The 14,415-nt window shown below is 42.3% G+C and overlaps 1 protein-coding gene across 1 annotated transcript; it reads right to left on the bottom strand.

Annotated features, from left to right (window-relative positions):
• Positions 1 to 486: 486 nt before the first annotated feature.
• On the bottom strand, positions 487 to 14,415 carry LOC139350116 (ras-related protein Rab-37-like). The gene is made up of 9 exons (XM_070991242.1): positions 13,982 to 14,415; positions 7,987 to 8,097; positions 7,035 to 7,076; positions 6,804 to 6,870; positions 6,643 to 6,695; positions 6,385 to 6,450; positions 5,214 to 5,270; positions 5,050 to 5,126; positions 487 to 4,726 (listed from the first exon to the last, which is right to left on the bottom strand). The coding sequence occupies exons 1-9, from the start codon at positions 14,135 to 14,137 to the stop codon at positions 4,621 to 4,623; spliced, it is 735 nt and encodes a 244-aa protein (XP_070847343.1). The 5' UTR covers positions 14,138 to 14,415; the 3' UTR covers positions 487 to 4,620.

Here is a 14,415-nt window from a genome sequence, read left to right on the forward strand (position 1 = left end):
AACACGCGTGTTACTAAAACTAATTATTTGATGAATTCACATATGAATTACTTCAGTAGAATATAAGAAGGTATGCAGGCAGGAGTTGCTGTGTTGCTTTTGTTGAATCTTCTGATCATGTTCCTCAGTCTCCTCGTGCAAGCGAAGACAATTGGTTCTTCTATTTTTGTTCCGCGTGGTGTTCTTGTATGTGATGTGTTTGGGCTGTCACTGTTTTCTTTGAAAGATCATTGAGCAATGTTAACTTTTCCAACAACTTTGGAAAACAACTCCAACAACAAGCCAAAAATTGCAGCACAATATGGTCAAAGAAAGGTCACAACTTCACATAGCTTGTCAACATAGGAGAGCAAATAGTATCTAGTAAATAGTGATGTCACACGCTGTCACATGGCCTCCAGAAAGTGAGGTAACTGCGGCATAAAATAACGGAGAAACGATCCCTCCCTTGTTGGAGTTCATAAGAGGTTGACAACAAGTAAAGATGAATTCCATATTTTTTTTTATTCTGACTTTTATTCTGAAGGTTACACCTACAAATAGGAAGTGTCTATTTAATCCTGTACAAGTGTTTTATGAATGAAGACTAAAATCAGGCAAACAGATTGTGGAAATTCAAGGGCCAGGAAGAACCCCTATGCATTGTTTGTCACTTGATTAATTGATTGGAATCTGTCTTTCTCAAACACACACATACATACACACGCACACATGCAGCCTCGTGGTTACACTTAATCATAGGGTGACTGCTTAGGAGCCTTCAGTTAAAAATAGTTTATTTTTTATGCAGCATACAACACGTCAAAGACAATTTTTGGCAGCGTGGTCTGACAACAAACAACAGTTCAATATAGAGAAAGTCTTATGGTCTCAGTGAATAATTTTAGACTATAATATGTCAGACCTGAGCTGTCCAAACTGAATAGGAGCACCCAGACAGTAATTGGCCAATATGAAATAATTTGCAGAAGAGCATTGCATACTGTTGTCAGACAGAAGTTGCAGTCAAACCTGAACATGGAGCTGTTGTTCTGACATCATTAGTTCTTTAAAGCTGCACTAATCAATATTGTCATTTTACCAATAGATCAAATGATTATGTGTTTTGTAAAAGGTGTCAGCCTTAGGGACAAACTAAGCTCTATGTAGCATTTTAGCTTCTTTTAAGTCATTGAAAATTGTGCTAAAACCAATATTATAACTGCCAAACAACAACAACAACAACAACAAAAAAGGCTGGCAAAGTTAGCAGCTAGTCTGTGAACAAAACATTGCATTTAGCAGCTAAAGAGCCACATAGTTGTCTCAGGAAACTGAGAGCTGAAAGGAGAGTGAATAATACATTTATTGCATGGCCAGAGACTTGATTCCAAATAAATGCTTATCTGTCTCCACTCTTTGCTAAGCAATTTTTTGAGCCAATAATAGCCTATGCAGCACTGTGTTTACACAATATTCTGCTGCCCCCAAGTGGCCAAAAACAGTTCTACTAATCAATTAATGCAGCTTTAATGTGTTGATATTAGATCTCGTATTTCAAAACAAAATTTAACCCTGAGTGTTGAGTTAAAATCTGAAAAGAAATGCTAATTATTTAGTCATATTTATATGTTAAAACTGACTTTCACGTAAGTTTTTACATGCAATCCAGCAAACATGCAACATGAGTTTTAAAGTCCATAATCTGTCCATAAAAGCAAAATATTGTTGTTGGTTGGCCGAGATGTCTAAAAATATTTTTCAAAAATCTTTTCACTCACTCGTAAATTCAGCATGTACACAGATGTTTCCTACATGATGGTTAAAATTGTAAAAGCAACCGCAGATCACTGTCAAGTAGCTCGTTTGGTCCTCCTCCAGAGACACATTTCAGGTGACAAAAACATTGCTATCATTAACCCGTGGTTGCATTCCTCTGCACGTTCAGAAACGGAGTTGTCTTGTAGTCTTCCTCGCCAGGCACTCAGAGCATATTAGCTTTTCTTCAGCTGGGTCCCTGAGCTTTTCTTGTTTCAGTGAGCATTCAACAACAGCCTGGCACTTTCAAGTTTCAGTTAAGAATGATCCAATCTGACTTGGCTTTGAATTGCATCCATGACACAGTGTATGGCCTTTGTCTGGATCTGTTGGTAGACTGCATCCTTCAGCATTCCATCAGCAGTGATTCAGTAGTAAATTAAAAGCGTGGTTAAAAAATAAAATACAGTAAGAGATCTATGTAAGGCAAACAACAAATGATTTTCAAGAAAATATTGTAGCATGAAGAGCATGAATTATAGAATTCCTTCAAGAACGAATTTAAAATCTTGGTAAATATGGTAATTTACTTTCTTTCCCAGAGTTAAATGAGGAGACTGATACCAGTCTAATGTGTCTGCATTAGGTAAGGAGCTTCAGTCAGGATGTGGTTAGTCCAGCTTAGCATGCCAAGCTAAGCATTGGATAGTTGAACATGTACTTCCCTGAAAACTGGGCGCCGACAACTGGGCGCCTGTACCCATGCAATGTGACATGCTAAACAACCATTGTGCAGCGTTTGGGACGCTCCATGACATTCCACGACACTCTGACGTAAAGACTAGCATGTCACAATTTTTTGGCAAGGAGGAGAAGGAGGAGGGATGCTGAGGTTGACAGTTGCTTCACCTCATGACATCTGAACTCGTGCGTGATCGTGAAATAAATCGCGCTGTGATTGGTCTTGGTCTTAAACCTAAACCAATATGTTTTTTGAACTTTATAAATATTATACTTACTGAACATTAGCATGGTGTCATTGTCATTATTAGTCAGTTAGCATGTCAATGTTAGCATTTAGCAAACAGCCTCACAGAGCCGTTAGTATGGCTATAGACACTTAGCCTGGTTAGATTTCTGTTTGTGTTTGGGTGAACCTTTAAATGCACATATTGGGTATTTACAGACTTGGGATTATGTTAATAGATATAATTTAAATTCAGTGCTTTCACTGTTAATGTGAATAAATTCATATTAGCTCACAGTCACTGAGACAGATTTAGTCCAGAGCTGCATTTTCTTTAACATTTCAGGGTTTTCATATGAATAAATGATTGGAAAAACTAAAAAATTGCATATTTTTGTGTGTTTGTTATTGTCCAGGAAAGTTAAAAAAAAAATAAAAGTCTAGTGGACTGCAGTATTTCTCCGCGTAATTAGGCAAGTGCGCATCAAGATCTCTCTTTCGCTCTCTTTGTCTGGCCTCTTATTCTGTGTTCCCGCCTTCAGTAACAGTTAAAGGAAGTGGTTATCAAACTGGATCTAGCTAGCACATTTTATAGTTTGTAAAATACGTGGTACGAGCGACCAGGCTTTGCCCCATCACTCTCCAGCTTTGAGAAACATCCACCTGCTCAGTTCCCTCCGTGCATCAGCTGTATCTTCTCCTCCTGTCCCTTTACCTTCCCGACCGTACACACTCACAGTCAAAAGCATACTAGGAAGCTTTAGGGCTCCGCTTTTTCAACCAGAGGCAGTGGCACCTGTTTCACGAGCCATTGCTGACTGAAGTCTGTAATAACCAAATACACGGCTCGGGACACGCGCGCGCTTTACGCAGCGCTCAATGCCAGATGTTCAAGAGGACGAGACCCGAGACTGAACTCCCGCACAATACGCACTTTACACCGAGATGACCGCCCTGGACCACCTACCTCAGCAGGTCTGACTTCTGCAAACAGCAGCTGGTCCAGAAACATGTATGAATGGATTCATCCGTGCGCGCAGTCTCCAGCGGAGGATTTTTAAAGTCTGTTTGTTTCCGCCTTTGGTAACGAAGACTATAGTGAACCTGCTGCGCTCTCGAGGCTTTACCCCGTGTATCTCAGATGCCCTTCCTTGTGATCTACAATGAAGCCCAGAGACCTGCTCCTGCTGCTGTTCCTCTCCTTGTCAGAGAGGCGCGTCCATGTGAGCACAATATCACACACAGAAATATCTTTAACAAAATTTTCCAGCGTTATTTCATTGTGTAAATGCATTTATAATGATCATAAAAATATGTAGATTATTTTAACATTAAGAAAACTTGCGATATAAAATTTCGGGTTTGTTTCGGGCTCGGGCCTGCAAATCAAGTTAATTGATCGGGCTCGGGCCTGGGTCGCGTCGGGCTGGATTTTTTAGGGCCGATCTTACCTCTACTCTATAGTCTTTGTGCTAAATTAGGCTAACCACATCCTGAGCTCAGCTCTGTAGTCAATGCACATACATGAGAGTGGTATTAATGTTCTCATCCAACTCTCACAAAGAAGTAGCAGACAATATTTTCTCATAGAATTTTTAAATTCAAAGTTATTTTATATCATTTGCCAAAATTTCTTTGACAAATGTTGAGTTTCTCACAATGATAAATGTCTAAAGAGTTGGGTAAACTGCTCTTGACTAAGAAAACGGTGGGTTCTGTGAGTCTGTAGCTTAGTTTATCCTCCTCTCACTCCATTCCATTGATCTACTCTTGGCTTTTAGTCTTGAATGAATGGCAGCATCATATTTTGGGAGCAGCAGTGAGTAAATCGGGCTTCCTCCCACTCGGTGGCTCTCGGTGTGTCTCTGACAGTCTGTTCACCCAGAGTGGTGGGAGGAGGACTCAGGAGATTAGATTTAGAAGTAGCTGCAGCAGCCTGACTTCTCTTTCTGTGCTTCAATGTATTCATGGATCTGGAACTTGGGTTCATTGGGATGCTGGACGGCCCGGTGCTTCAGTTCCCTGAAGACCAGAACACAGTTGAGAATACAGCACAGGTTGACTTTAGATTGGCTCAAATTAATGAACAACACCGGTGTTGTCACTATTATCTGCATGTCAATGTAAATTATGTGGCATGTGGCAATTTTACTCATCCATCTGTGAAGCCTGCCGAGCTTCTGACCAAGTGTTTCATTTAACACGGTTTTAGAGGATTTTACACTGTGGCAACAACAAATTGATATTGCAAACACCTAACACTTATCATTTCTTGCCACTTATATTATTCTCTGTACTAAACAACAAACCGTTGAAAGGATGATAGTTTAATAATAACGTCATACTTGGCCACAGCAGTGAAAGCCAGCTCTACGTTGACTCCCGTCTTGGCACTCGTCTCCATGAAGGGAACTGAATACTCCTGAAGACATGAGGAGAAGCAAATAGCAGTAATCAGCAAGGGAGACTCTGTTACTCCTACCTGTACAGCAGTGGATGAAGTACTCACTCTGGCCAGCCTCTCTCCTTCATCTCTCCTGATTGCTCTGTCACTGCTCATGTCAGCCTGTCAGACAGATGCAGCACAGGGTTGCATGCAGTACTGTACATGAATTTTCTTCAAAACACTATTAATTAATCATAATTCCTCATAACACATTTCCAAAGACACTGCACTGTTTACATTCATTCATCATCTTCGCCTCATGCTGGCACATTGCTGTGTGACTTAATGAATCGCTGCCAAACTGTCAAACTGTGGGAAAGCATGAAGCCGAGGTATGCCATATAACCCGCCTCCTGTTTGATTGACATTGCCAGTCCTTGAGTAAAAATTACAGTCACTGATTTGTTCTTTTTTTGGATGAATGGCCCAATGGGAGGGTTATTTTTGCTACCCCTAACCCCCATGAGTGTGTGTGTGTGTATGTTCAGCAGCACAAACACTGAATGATCATAGAAATAGTACTGGAACACATCACATTGTGTAATTTAGGCCTATAGCAAAGTCAAAGCAGTCAGTTTAAGCAGTCCGTATAGATTTTATGTGTGACATGGAGGCAGTCGAGCGAGCTGTAAGCACAACACTGACATTTCTGACCTTAAAAAGTTGTTCTGGCAAACATGTTGAAGTTGCTTATTTAGACACCCACGGAGCAACATGAGCTTTTATGTGAAGGTGTGTTTCTGTCCACCTGATAAAAAGTCCGACCCTAGAGAAATATCTGGCCCTTTTGCTGCTAAATGCTCCACTAAGTTAAACAGCTGGCTGTGAACCGTGTTGGCTGTTTGGAGGTGGGCAGGCAGCGTGAAGTTTTCTAAAAACTTTTACACTGGAAACAGCTGCCTGCTGCAGCCCACCGGTTGATGAGAGCAGTGAGAATGAAAGAAAACAGTGAAGTCGTGGGCTGGAAAGCAGCAGAGCTGAAGAGAACTGCAGAGTCTGGTGACGCTCTTCTGCTTCTTTTTGTATTGTGTCATCCTTATGCTTGTGTGTGTAAATGTGCATCCTCAGAGAGTAAGTATATATGTACAGCAAATACATCTGATGAATAATAATTTGAATATCTACCATCATATAAAGACAGTTTGCTTGACAGGATTCACTGAAGATCACATCCCCGTCTATTTTCTTAACACTTCCTTTAACTTGCTGAGCTTCTCAAACTACTACATCTCACCTTGTTGCCCAGCAACATGATGACTACATCGCTCTGTGCATACTCATGGACCTCTGTTAACCATGCCTGAAACAAGAAAAGACAGACAGGCAGACACATAAATACACCGCCTGTCCAAGATGCACACACATACACACACACACACACTCATGTGCTTGCATGCCAACACTATTGATTGTTAATCCACAGAGGTCATTTCCCCTTCCTGGCTCACTCAAGTTCATATCTCTCCAGGGATTAGACATATCCCATTCTTACCCTAATGTTGTCAAAGGAGGTTTTGCTGGTGATGTCATACAGGAGGAGCAAAGCTTTGGAGATAGAGCCAACAAAAACGGTCAGTGAACATATGGCTCTATAGCTGTGCAGTCACATACAGCTGTGAGTCAGATGCCGATCAGTGAGTATATTTATCTTACCGTGTGCATCTCTGTAATATGCATGCGTCACACTTCTGAACCTCTCCTGTCCTGCGGTGTCCCAAATCTGACACAGGAAAGGAAAAAGAAGCAGCACATGGTGACTTGGCCTGGTTCCACTTGGCTAACTCTAAATTTCAGTTACAACACTGGTGCCCGAGAAGAAACTAAAAATAGGCTGCTGTTGTGAAAGCACTTCAAGTTTTCACTGGATCTGATTTAATTACCGACCTGTAGCTTGACCTTTACGTCGTCAACAGTCACCACTTTATTCTGAGGGAAGCAGAAGCACATTGTTGGAATGGTCACAGGATAGACTGACCAAAGGGTCAATGTGTCAAAACTGCAATGAATAAGAACCCTTTGTCTCAATAACTTTCACATAGATTTTGCTTTATTTGTCCAGGTTTTAAGATTTCTGCCTCCACTCCAATACACTGAAAAATCTACCTAAAAGATTCAACCGCAGCACCTCTTTATGGGATCAGTGTCTGTTCATTGGCGTGTATACTCTACAGTCTGAAAAATGTCCCATTAGACCAAAAGCTCATTTACTGCCAGTCTGTTATCCTGAAACAAAAAGGCCCATTGCTCTGAAGACCAATTGCTCTGAAGTACACCCCCACCATTATTTTTTTCCCCACCTGTATTCCATGAAGACCTTGCCCCTACTCTGCCTCTGACTGGCTCTGACCCTGACATTAACCCTTACCAAGCAAAGCACTATAGCCAATCAGGGGCACTGTGCCTTTGGAGCAATGGATGTTTGTTTTCAGGATACGGGACTGTCAGACACATGAGCTTTCAGTCCAATGGGACATTTTTTGGACTACCAGGGTTCTGGAATAATGGGCCATTGTGAGCTACTGTAGTTCACCATCTTGCCTTGAGAGTAGTCCCTACAACACCAAGCTTTTAGCAATAATTATTTAGTGAAAATGCAAGGTCAGCCTGTGTGTTCTGTGACTTATCCATGCTAAAAGGGGGAAGCTGTGTCTGGAAAAACTTTTTTGTAATTTTTCAGTGTGCGCAAGCCTCGCACATGTAGATCAAACACTGGGCAAATTAAGCCAATAGAAACATGGCTAGATATCGCTAGGGTGAGAAAACATATCTATATAAATACATAAGAGAATGTTCTGTATGTAAAAGATATAAACACACTAATTATGCATACACACACCGTGAATCCAATGCCCACTGTGGCAGAGAAGGAGCCGGGGATGAACTTTCCCTGGTCGAACTGCACCAACAGAGACGTTTTTCCCACTCCGCTGTCCCCGACGAGGATCGTCTGTGGGGAAACATCCAGGTTTGACGAAACCCGTATTGGTATCAGAATCAGCCCTTGCAATCATTTTATAATTCGTGAGTCAGCATTTGCGTCACAGCGGACATTTCTGTTTCCAAGCAGCACAAACATTATATTTTACAAGAGCTTGGCAGTGTACCACTATTAGAGTGTGACTCACAAGCTGGAGGAGATAACCTTCAAGACAATGAAATGAATTAAAGGTGGCATTCAGAAGCATCCAAGTTAGTCATCGGGGCCATCAATCAATACTTTGCCTTCTATAAGCCTGGCTTTCATTTGCACAGCCACGTAGAAAAGTGGCACTGAGGCAGCCACCGTCTCCACGCACACAGTGCCCTCCAACCGAGACAGACACAGTATGAGACACAGCCAAGCTGTTCTGTTCTCTCAAAAGAGGATTTTGACGTTGTGGACCAGTCATGAACTAAATTTCTATTAATGTTTAGAGCTTGTTTTAACAAGCCGTCATCAGATGACATGTTAATGGATGTTTATTGATGCTCAAAAGTCATCTTATCTTGCCTTGGCTTAATTTTGCTGTTGTATCAAATGTCCATACATGATAAATAGGTGGTCTTGGCAGAATGTGTCATCGTGAGCCTGTCATGAATTCCGCAGTTGGTCAAAAATGGTCTTGAAAAGATATCAAAATTGACCCCATTCTGTCATGATCACTGTTTCTCAGACGTGGTCTCGTCCAGACTCCTGGAAGTCCTAATTTTCCATTCAATGCCAAATGCGGGCTGGTAGGCTCACGGCTAAGGCGCCGACCATGAACTCCTGTGCAGTAGTTCAACTGTAACTTGGTTTTGTCTTAATGCTTTCTGAATGATAAAGCCTAAAAGAGGTAGAGGAGGGAAGAAAGAGGAGAGGATTAGAATTGAGAAGCTGGAGCAGCTTCTCTCAGTGCTACAGGTTTTACAGCCTCCCTTTGATCTCAGTATTTAGAGGGATTTCACAAACTCTGAGAACATGCCACATCTCAGCCGAAGATAAACTACAGGCTCTGCATCAACAATCATCCTCCGAATTTTCATATCAACTGTACTCAGGCATCAGCAGTAACTCCAGTCAGTTAATCTCTCTGTTGAGAGAAAAGTCAGAGCAGCAGTTTAAAGAAGAGTTATGTTTCGGAGATCCTGATGTCTAGACGGTGAAGAAAAGGTGAAGCAGGTGTTGTTAGGTTGTGAAAAAGATGGGGGGACTTGGACCTGCTGACCACCGCAGAATGACATTTTTAGGCCTCTCAAAATGAAAGCAAATATTTTCTGTTTGTCTAAACCAGAAAGATTATGTGCATGCTGAAATGCTGAAAGTCTAATATAACTGACACCTGTCCTTGGGCTACTTAGTGCTACTATAACTTGGCTATGATGAGGAGAAAAATGTAAGATCTGACTGTTTCGTTCTAACATAACCCAGCTTGGTTGCACAGCTTACATACTTCTAAACATCTCTAAGTCCAACACAGAGCAGGGCAGAGCTGCCTAAACTCTAATAGCATGTGCTAAAATATGAATCCTTTCAAGATGGGGAGAAAATGATCAGAGAGATGATCACAGAGTGGCTTTAACTGGCATGTAGAGCATCACGCAAAGCAACAGCAATATGATGATTTAATCTGATCTCCCCGTGACTTCAAGGCATCTGTTTCCTGTTTACTGGACGTGGAGCATGTAACATAATGCCTGCATGTGTCCATGTGAGGACAGAAGCGGTGGAGTGAAAGGGCCGTAGTTGTAGAACCCCACATGCACACGTACACGTGATGATGGGGATGACGCTGTTTCCGTGGTAACAGTGGTTAGCTGGGAAGTGTGCCTGACTCAGAAAACCTCACTGGAGAATGGAGGCAATTAGGTGAAAGCACCACAAATGTTCCGGTATTAGACATAGATGCTGTGGATAATGTATGCAGCATATTGTGCAACATGGGTGGTGTGGAGAGAGACAGGCAGTGATAAAGAAAGAGAGAGAATTTGATTTTATTCATCTCCAGGGCTCAGAAGAAGATTGTTAAGTGGCAGCGAATTTCCTTTCTTCCTCAGAGCCCAAGAAGCTTCTGCTTCCATGAAGGCCATCGTGGTAATAAAGCTGTAGTGTGGAATTCCCTTCACTCTATGGGAGCATCAGTCTAAGGAAATGGGGAGTCGGATTTGGAGGTTTTGTGCTGATCTCCTCTGCCTGACTAATGTGAAGCATCACTTTTATCATCCTGGAGAGTATGAAATCTGTGATGCGCCGGCTAGAATGTAATATAGCTTGACAGTTTTTATATTGCCACTAATTTCGTTCGATACGCTGCACAGCTGAGATTTGAAACCACAGAGCAGGGGCAGACTGCTGCTGCTTCCAATATTAAAAGTCAATGATGGCTGACAGTAATCTACATTAGTGTGTGTGTGTGTGTGTGTGTGTGTGTGTGTGTGTGTGTGTGTGTGTGTGTGTGTGTGTGTGTGTGGTGATATTCCATATGTTTCTTATTTTCAACAAATACCACTGCAAGGCCAAAACCACTGATGACTTGATCCTCTAATCAGTACAGTATTTCCTATTTTGGTACAGTGTATCTTATTCCTCTGCGTATTAGAGTCCAAACACATAGTTATAAAGCTGCAGTCTGAATATTTTGACCCCTTAACTGTCAATATCTAATGCAAGTTCAATGCAAAGCATCCAATGGTGGTTAGCACCTTATAGCTCCCTGTAGTTGCTGGTGCATTGCTTGCCACCAACTGTTTGTCACCAGCTGTGAACGTGTAGCACAGACCCCCATACTGGTGCATGTGCATCCTCATGTGCATGCTCAAAATATAAATAGAAAAGAGGCTTTTATTAAAAGCACTACTCTATTTTGCTATTAGTGCTCAAAAACTAGACTAAACTGGGGGACAGAACTCCCCAACAAGATGCATATTGCACACAGGTTCACTTCACGCTGCAGCATTATTACTCAAGTCTAAGACCAATCTCCACTGAGCTCTATTTTGGTCTCCACCAACTCATGTTAAAAATATATGTCTCTTTAGCTGCTTTACCTGTCTGCTGTTGTTTTCGCTGAAAACAGCTGCCTGATGCTGACAGAAAGGTTAAAAAGCGCAGCGAGAGTGAACCCAAACAGCAGAAATCACAGGCCATAAACCAAAAACAATGAACTGACAATAAAAATAGCAGCAGAGCTAAGTGGAACTGCACTATTGGGTCATTATTCTCTGATGTTTTCACCACTATCACCTTTTTCACATCACACATATTGATCTATTGTTCACATAACAGTATTGATTAGTGCAGCTTTAAAGATCAGTCTTCAGTAGGAGCCAATGGGATTCCTCCACAGGCACTGTATGGAAATCAGACTGATGCACTGTCTGCTCCGGCCTTTCAAAAGGATTTCTTGAGAGGAAGAAGTGTATAAAGAAGATGTTGAACAACAACATCAATGTTACATTGATTTTAATAAGACTGTGCACAGAATCACTTCAACGTAGCCAAAGAGCGCTAGAAGAAAGCCCCTTCTCGTCGTGTAATCATCATCCCTCAGGAGACAGCAGGTGAGATAGAGGGAAAGAAAAGCCACTATCCCCCAGAGAAATAAGACAATGTAAAGGGTAGCACCAAAAAAAACAAAAACAAACGACAAACGACCAGTTTGACTTGCTCGCGCTGTTCACCTGAAAGAACTGCTTCTGTTTTTTTTGGAAGAACAGCTTGTACTGTTATAATTGACCCCTTTGTTAAGCATCTGCCCCCTTTGCAATACAAGCCGTACACATGCACTCACGCAGACACTCGCTGCTTCCAAGGCAATTAAAGGCAGCTGGTCCAAGTGCATAATGGCTACATTAGACTAACCCAGTTCATGTCTCACTAGGCCAAGCCTTTGGGAAAACTCAGTTCTCACTAAACTCACATTAGCGGCATAAAGTCACTTAGCAGTCGCCCTGATGAACAAAGTCATTGTTTGAAAGAAGAAGTGCAGTGACATTATAGCAGACTGTGTGTGTCGATCACCAGCGTCAAACACCAGCAGGCAAATAATGTCTTAAATAAGATGCAATGAACTAAATATCATGTTCTCTTTTAAAAAGAAATTTAAACAAAAACCAGTGACATTGTTGATGCGCCAATGTCTCACATGACCAATAGGGGATTTCAAAATAAAGGTGAAGAAAATAACAATAAAGGAAACAAGCTTTGACTGATGCAGCTCCCTCACACTGACGTGGACGCTGTCCCTGAAATACAGCTTCATAATATAATATGACATTTTACTGAAGCCCAAAGGGAGAGTCTCTTTTATCTTTGTTCCATCTGCAGTGATATGAAAGGCCAGCGCTGCTGAGCTGGAAGAGAGTCAGTGGATCACTGCAGTCTGGACTCTAAACTTCTCGACACAATCGGTACTTACTGGCATTTCTCATCTTTCTTTCTTCTCAGCTGCATCTAACGGAACTGGATCAGGTGTCGTCATGTGACCTGAGTCAGTCACATGATGACAGATATATTAGGGGAGCATTATATGTCCTGTGTTCTTTTAGAGGTGGAGTCTCACTGGGATGCTTTTGGTGGGCTCAGGTGGTAACCCTTGGCCTAGAGTGCCCTCTGGAGCTGCTGCACCTCCCTCTCTCTATCCTCCTCCTCCTCACTGATGAGATGTTGTGTTATGTAGGAGGCTCCTCACCGCTGATTTTCTGTGTTATCAGTGGGGGTTGAGTAGCTTTTGAAATAGAATGGAGGTCAAATATTAAAGGTGCTGTTACTTAGCTGAAATTAGCTGTTATTTTTCACAGTGGCTTAAACTTGATCCACACTTTTCTATCTTCACACCTGTGTTATTCTTATCCTTTTTTCTTTTCCTTCTCTTTTTCTCTTCATTGTAAAGTCCTACTTGTAACATGACCAGGAGCCAGTGAACTGTCCCAGAAGGCCTGAATCCGCTGGTTTAAGCCTTTTAGCTGATCCAGAGGGGGGTGATAGACCGTTTGCTGTACTCACATCTCAGCTTTGGAACAGCAGTATTCTGTCTGCTGACATTGCTCCAGCTTTTAAATCCTGTATTAAAACACATTTTTATAGATCTGCCTTGTTGTCTGACCACTACATGTATTTGTTTACATCCTTTGCTTCCACTCTGTTGCACTGGAACACACTTTGTGCTCCTAGTTTGTAAAGTACTGCACAATTCTTCTTATTGTTATTATTATTACATTTAGGATGCCACATCATCACTGACACGGTGGCCCTACCCTCTGTCCCCCCTCCAATGCAGAGCATTCTTCCTCATCTAACTGCTCATTTTCAAACGGAAGTGGATGCTTTGTTAACAAATTAAAATCCAGCTCACAAAGACTAAATTGAAAAAACTGCATTAAAACATTTGTAACCTGTAGTGGTGATGACAGTCATACATTTACAGGGGATGGAGGCAAAGTGAACTCTCTTTCAAGCCTCATCCCCCTCTGAAGCAGCGTCTGAGTGAGGAGCAGCAATCTGAAAAGATGACTGTTCACAACAGAAGGAATTATGTTTTTTGGGGGCAGATTGGACACGCAACAAGCCTGGAAACGGACCAACTGAAACGACATCCAAGAGAAGATCAGCACCATGGAGAGCGCAAAGCCTGTCCAGCACGGAGGCGGACGCGGCTGCAGGACCAGCGTGCTTCAGGGTTTAGGGTGAAAACCAGTGAATAAATGGGTAAATAATAGACAGAAAAACAAATCGTAAAGAATATACACACTTATAAAGTAATTTGTTTGTTGTTTTAAAGCTGAGCAGTCTTGTAAAGTTTACATTTGTGGCTCTAACACGAACCAGATCCTGGATTTATCAGCTCTTGTGTGATTGCAGCAGATCACCGTACCTTGTGCACTAGTTCCTCATCATACGTCGGAGCTGGTGGAGTCTTTGCCTGGCTGTCGGTGGTCTCTCTGGATTCGTAGCCGCTATCGGGATGGATCTCCGGATAAGAAGTGGTGTAGTGCGCCGAGATCGGCTCCATGGACTCCATCCGCTCCATCCTGTCGTCCTCCCTGCGCGCTTGTACGACGGAGGAGCGCGGTGAGGAGAATAAAGCCTGACGGAGCACGCAGCTCTCTCTCTCTCTCTCTCTCTCTCTCTCTCTCTCTCTCTCTCTCTCTCTCTCTCTCTCTCTCTCTCTCTCTCTGTGCAGCCTGTCCTCCCCACGCAGCCTTCTCTGAGCTCCACGCTGCTCTGAAGCTCCTCTTTCACACTGAATCACGGTCTGCGGGCTTCTGCCTACATCACTTCACATCTAAAAGGCATGTCGTGATCATT

The sequence above is a fragment of the Chaetodon trifascialis genome, chromosome 21 (assembly GCF_039877785.1).
Source record: "Chaetodon trifascialis isolate fChaTrf1 chromosome 21, fChaTrf1.hap1, whole genome shotgun sequence".
NCBI classification, from domain to species: domain Eukaryota; kingdom Metazoa; phylum Chordata; class Actinopteri; order Chaetodontiformes; family Chaetodontidae; genus Chaetodon; species Chaetodon trifascialis.

Bases quoted from the DNA above. Each gene is read 5' to 3' on its own strand.
- LOC139350116 (XM_070991242.1), bottom strand. From the start codon at position 14,137: ATGGAGCGGATGGAGTCCATGGAGCCGATCTCGGCGCACTACACCACT. The intron at 6,451-6,642 runs GTAAGAATGGGA...TTCTTGTTTCAG, and splicing joins CCTCCTTTGACAACATTAGG to GCATGGTTAACAGAGGTCCA. The intron at 4,727-5,049 runs GTATGACGTTAT...TCTGGTCTTCAG, and splicing joins GCTTTCACTGCTGTGGCCAA to GGAACTGAAGCACCGGGCCG.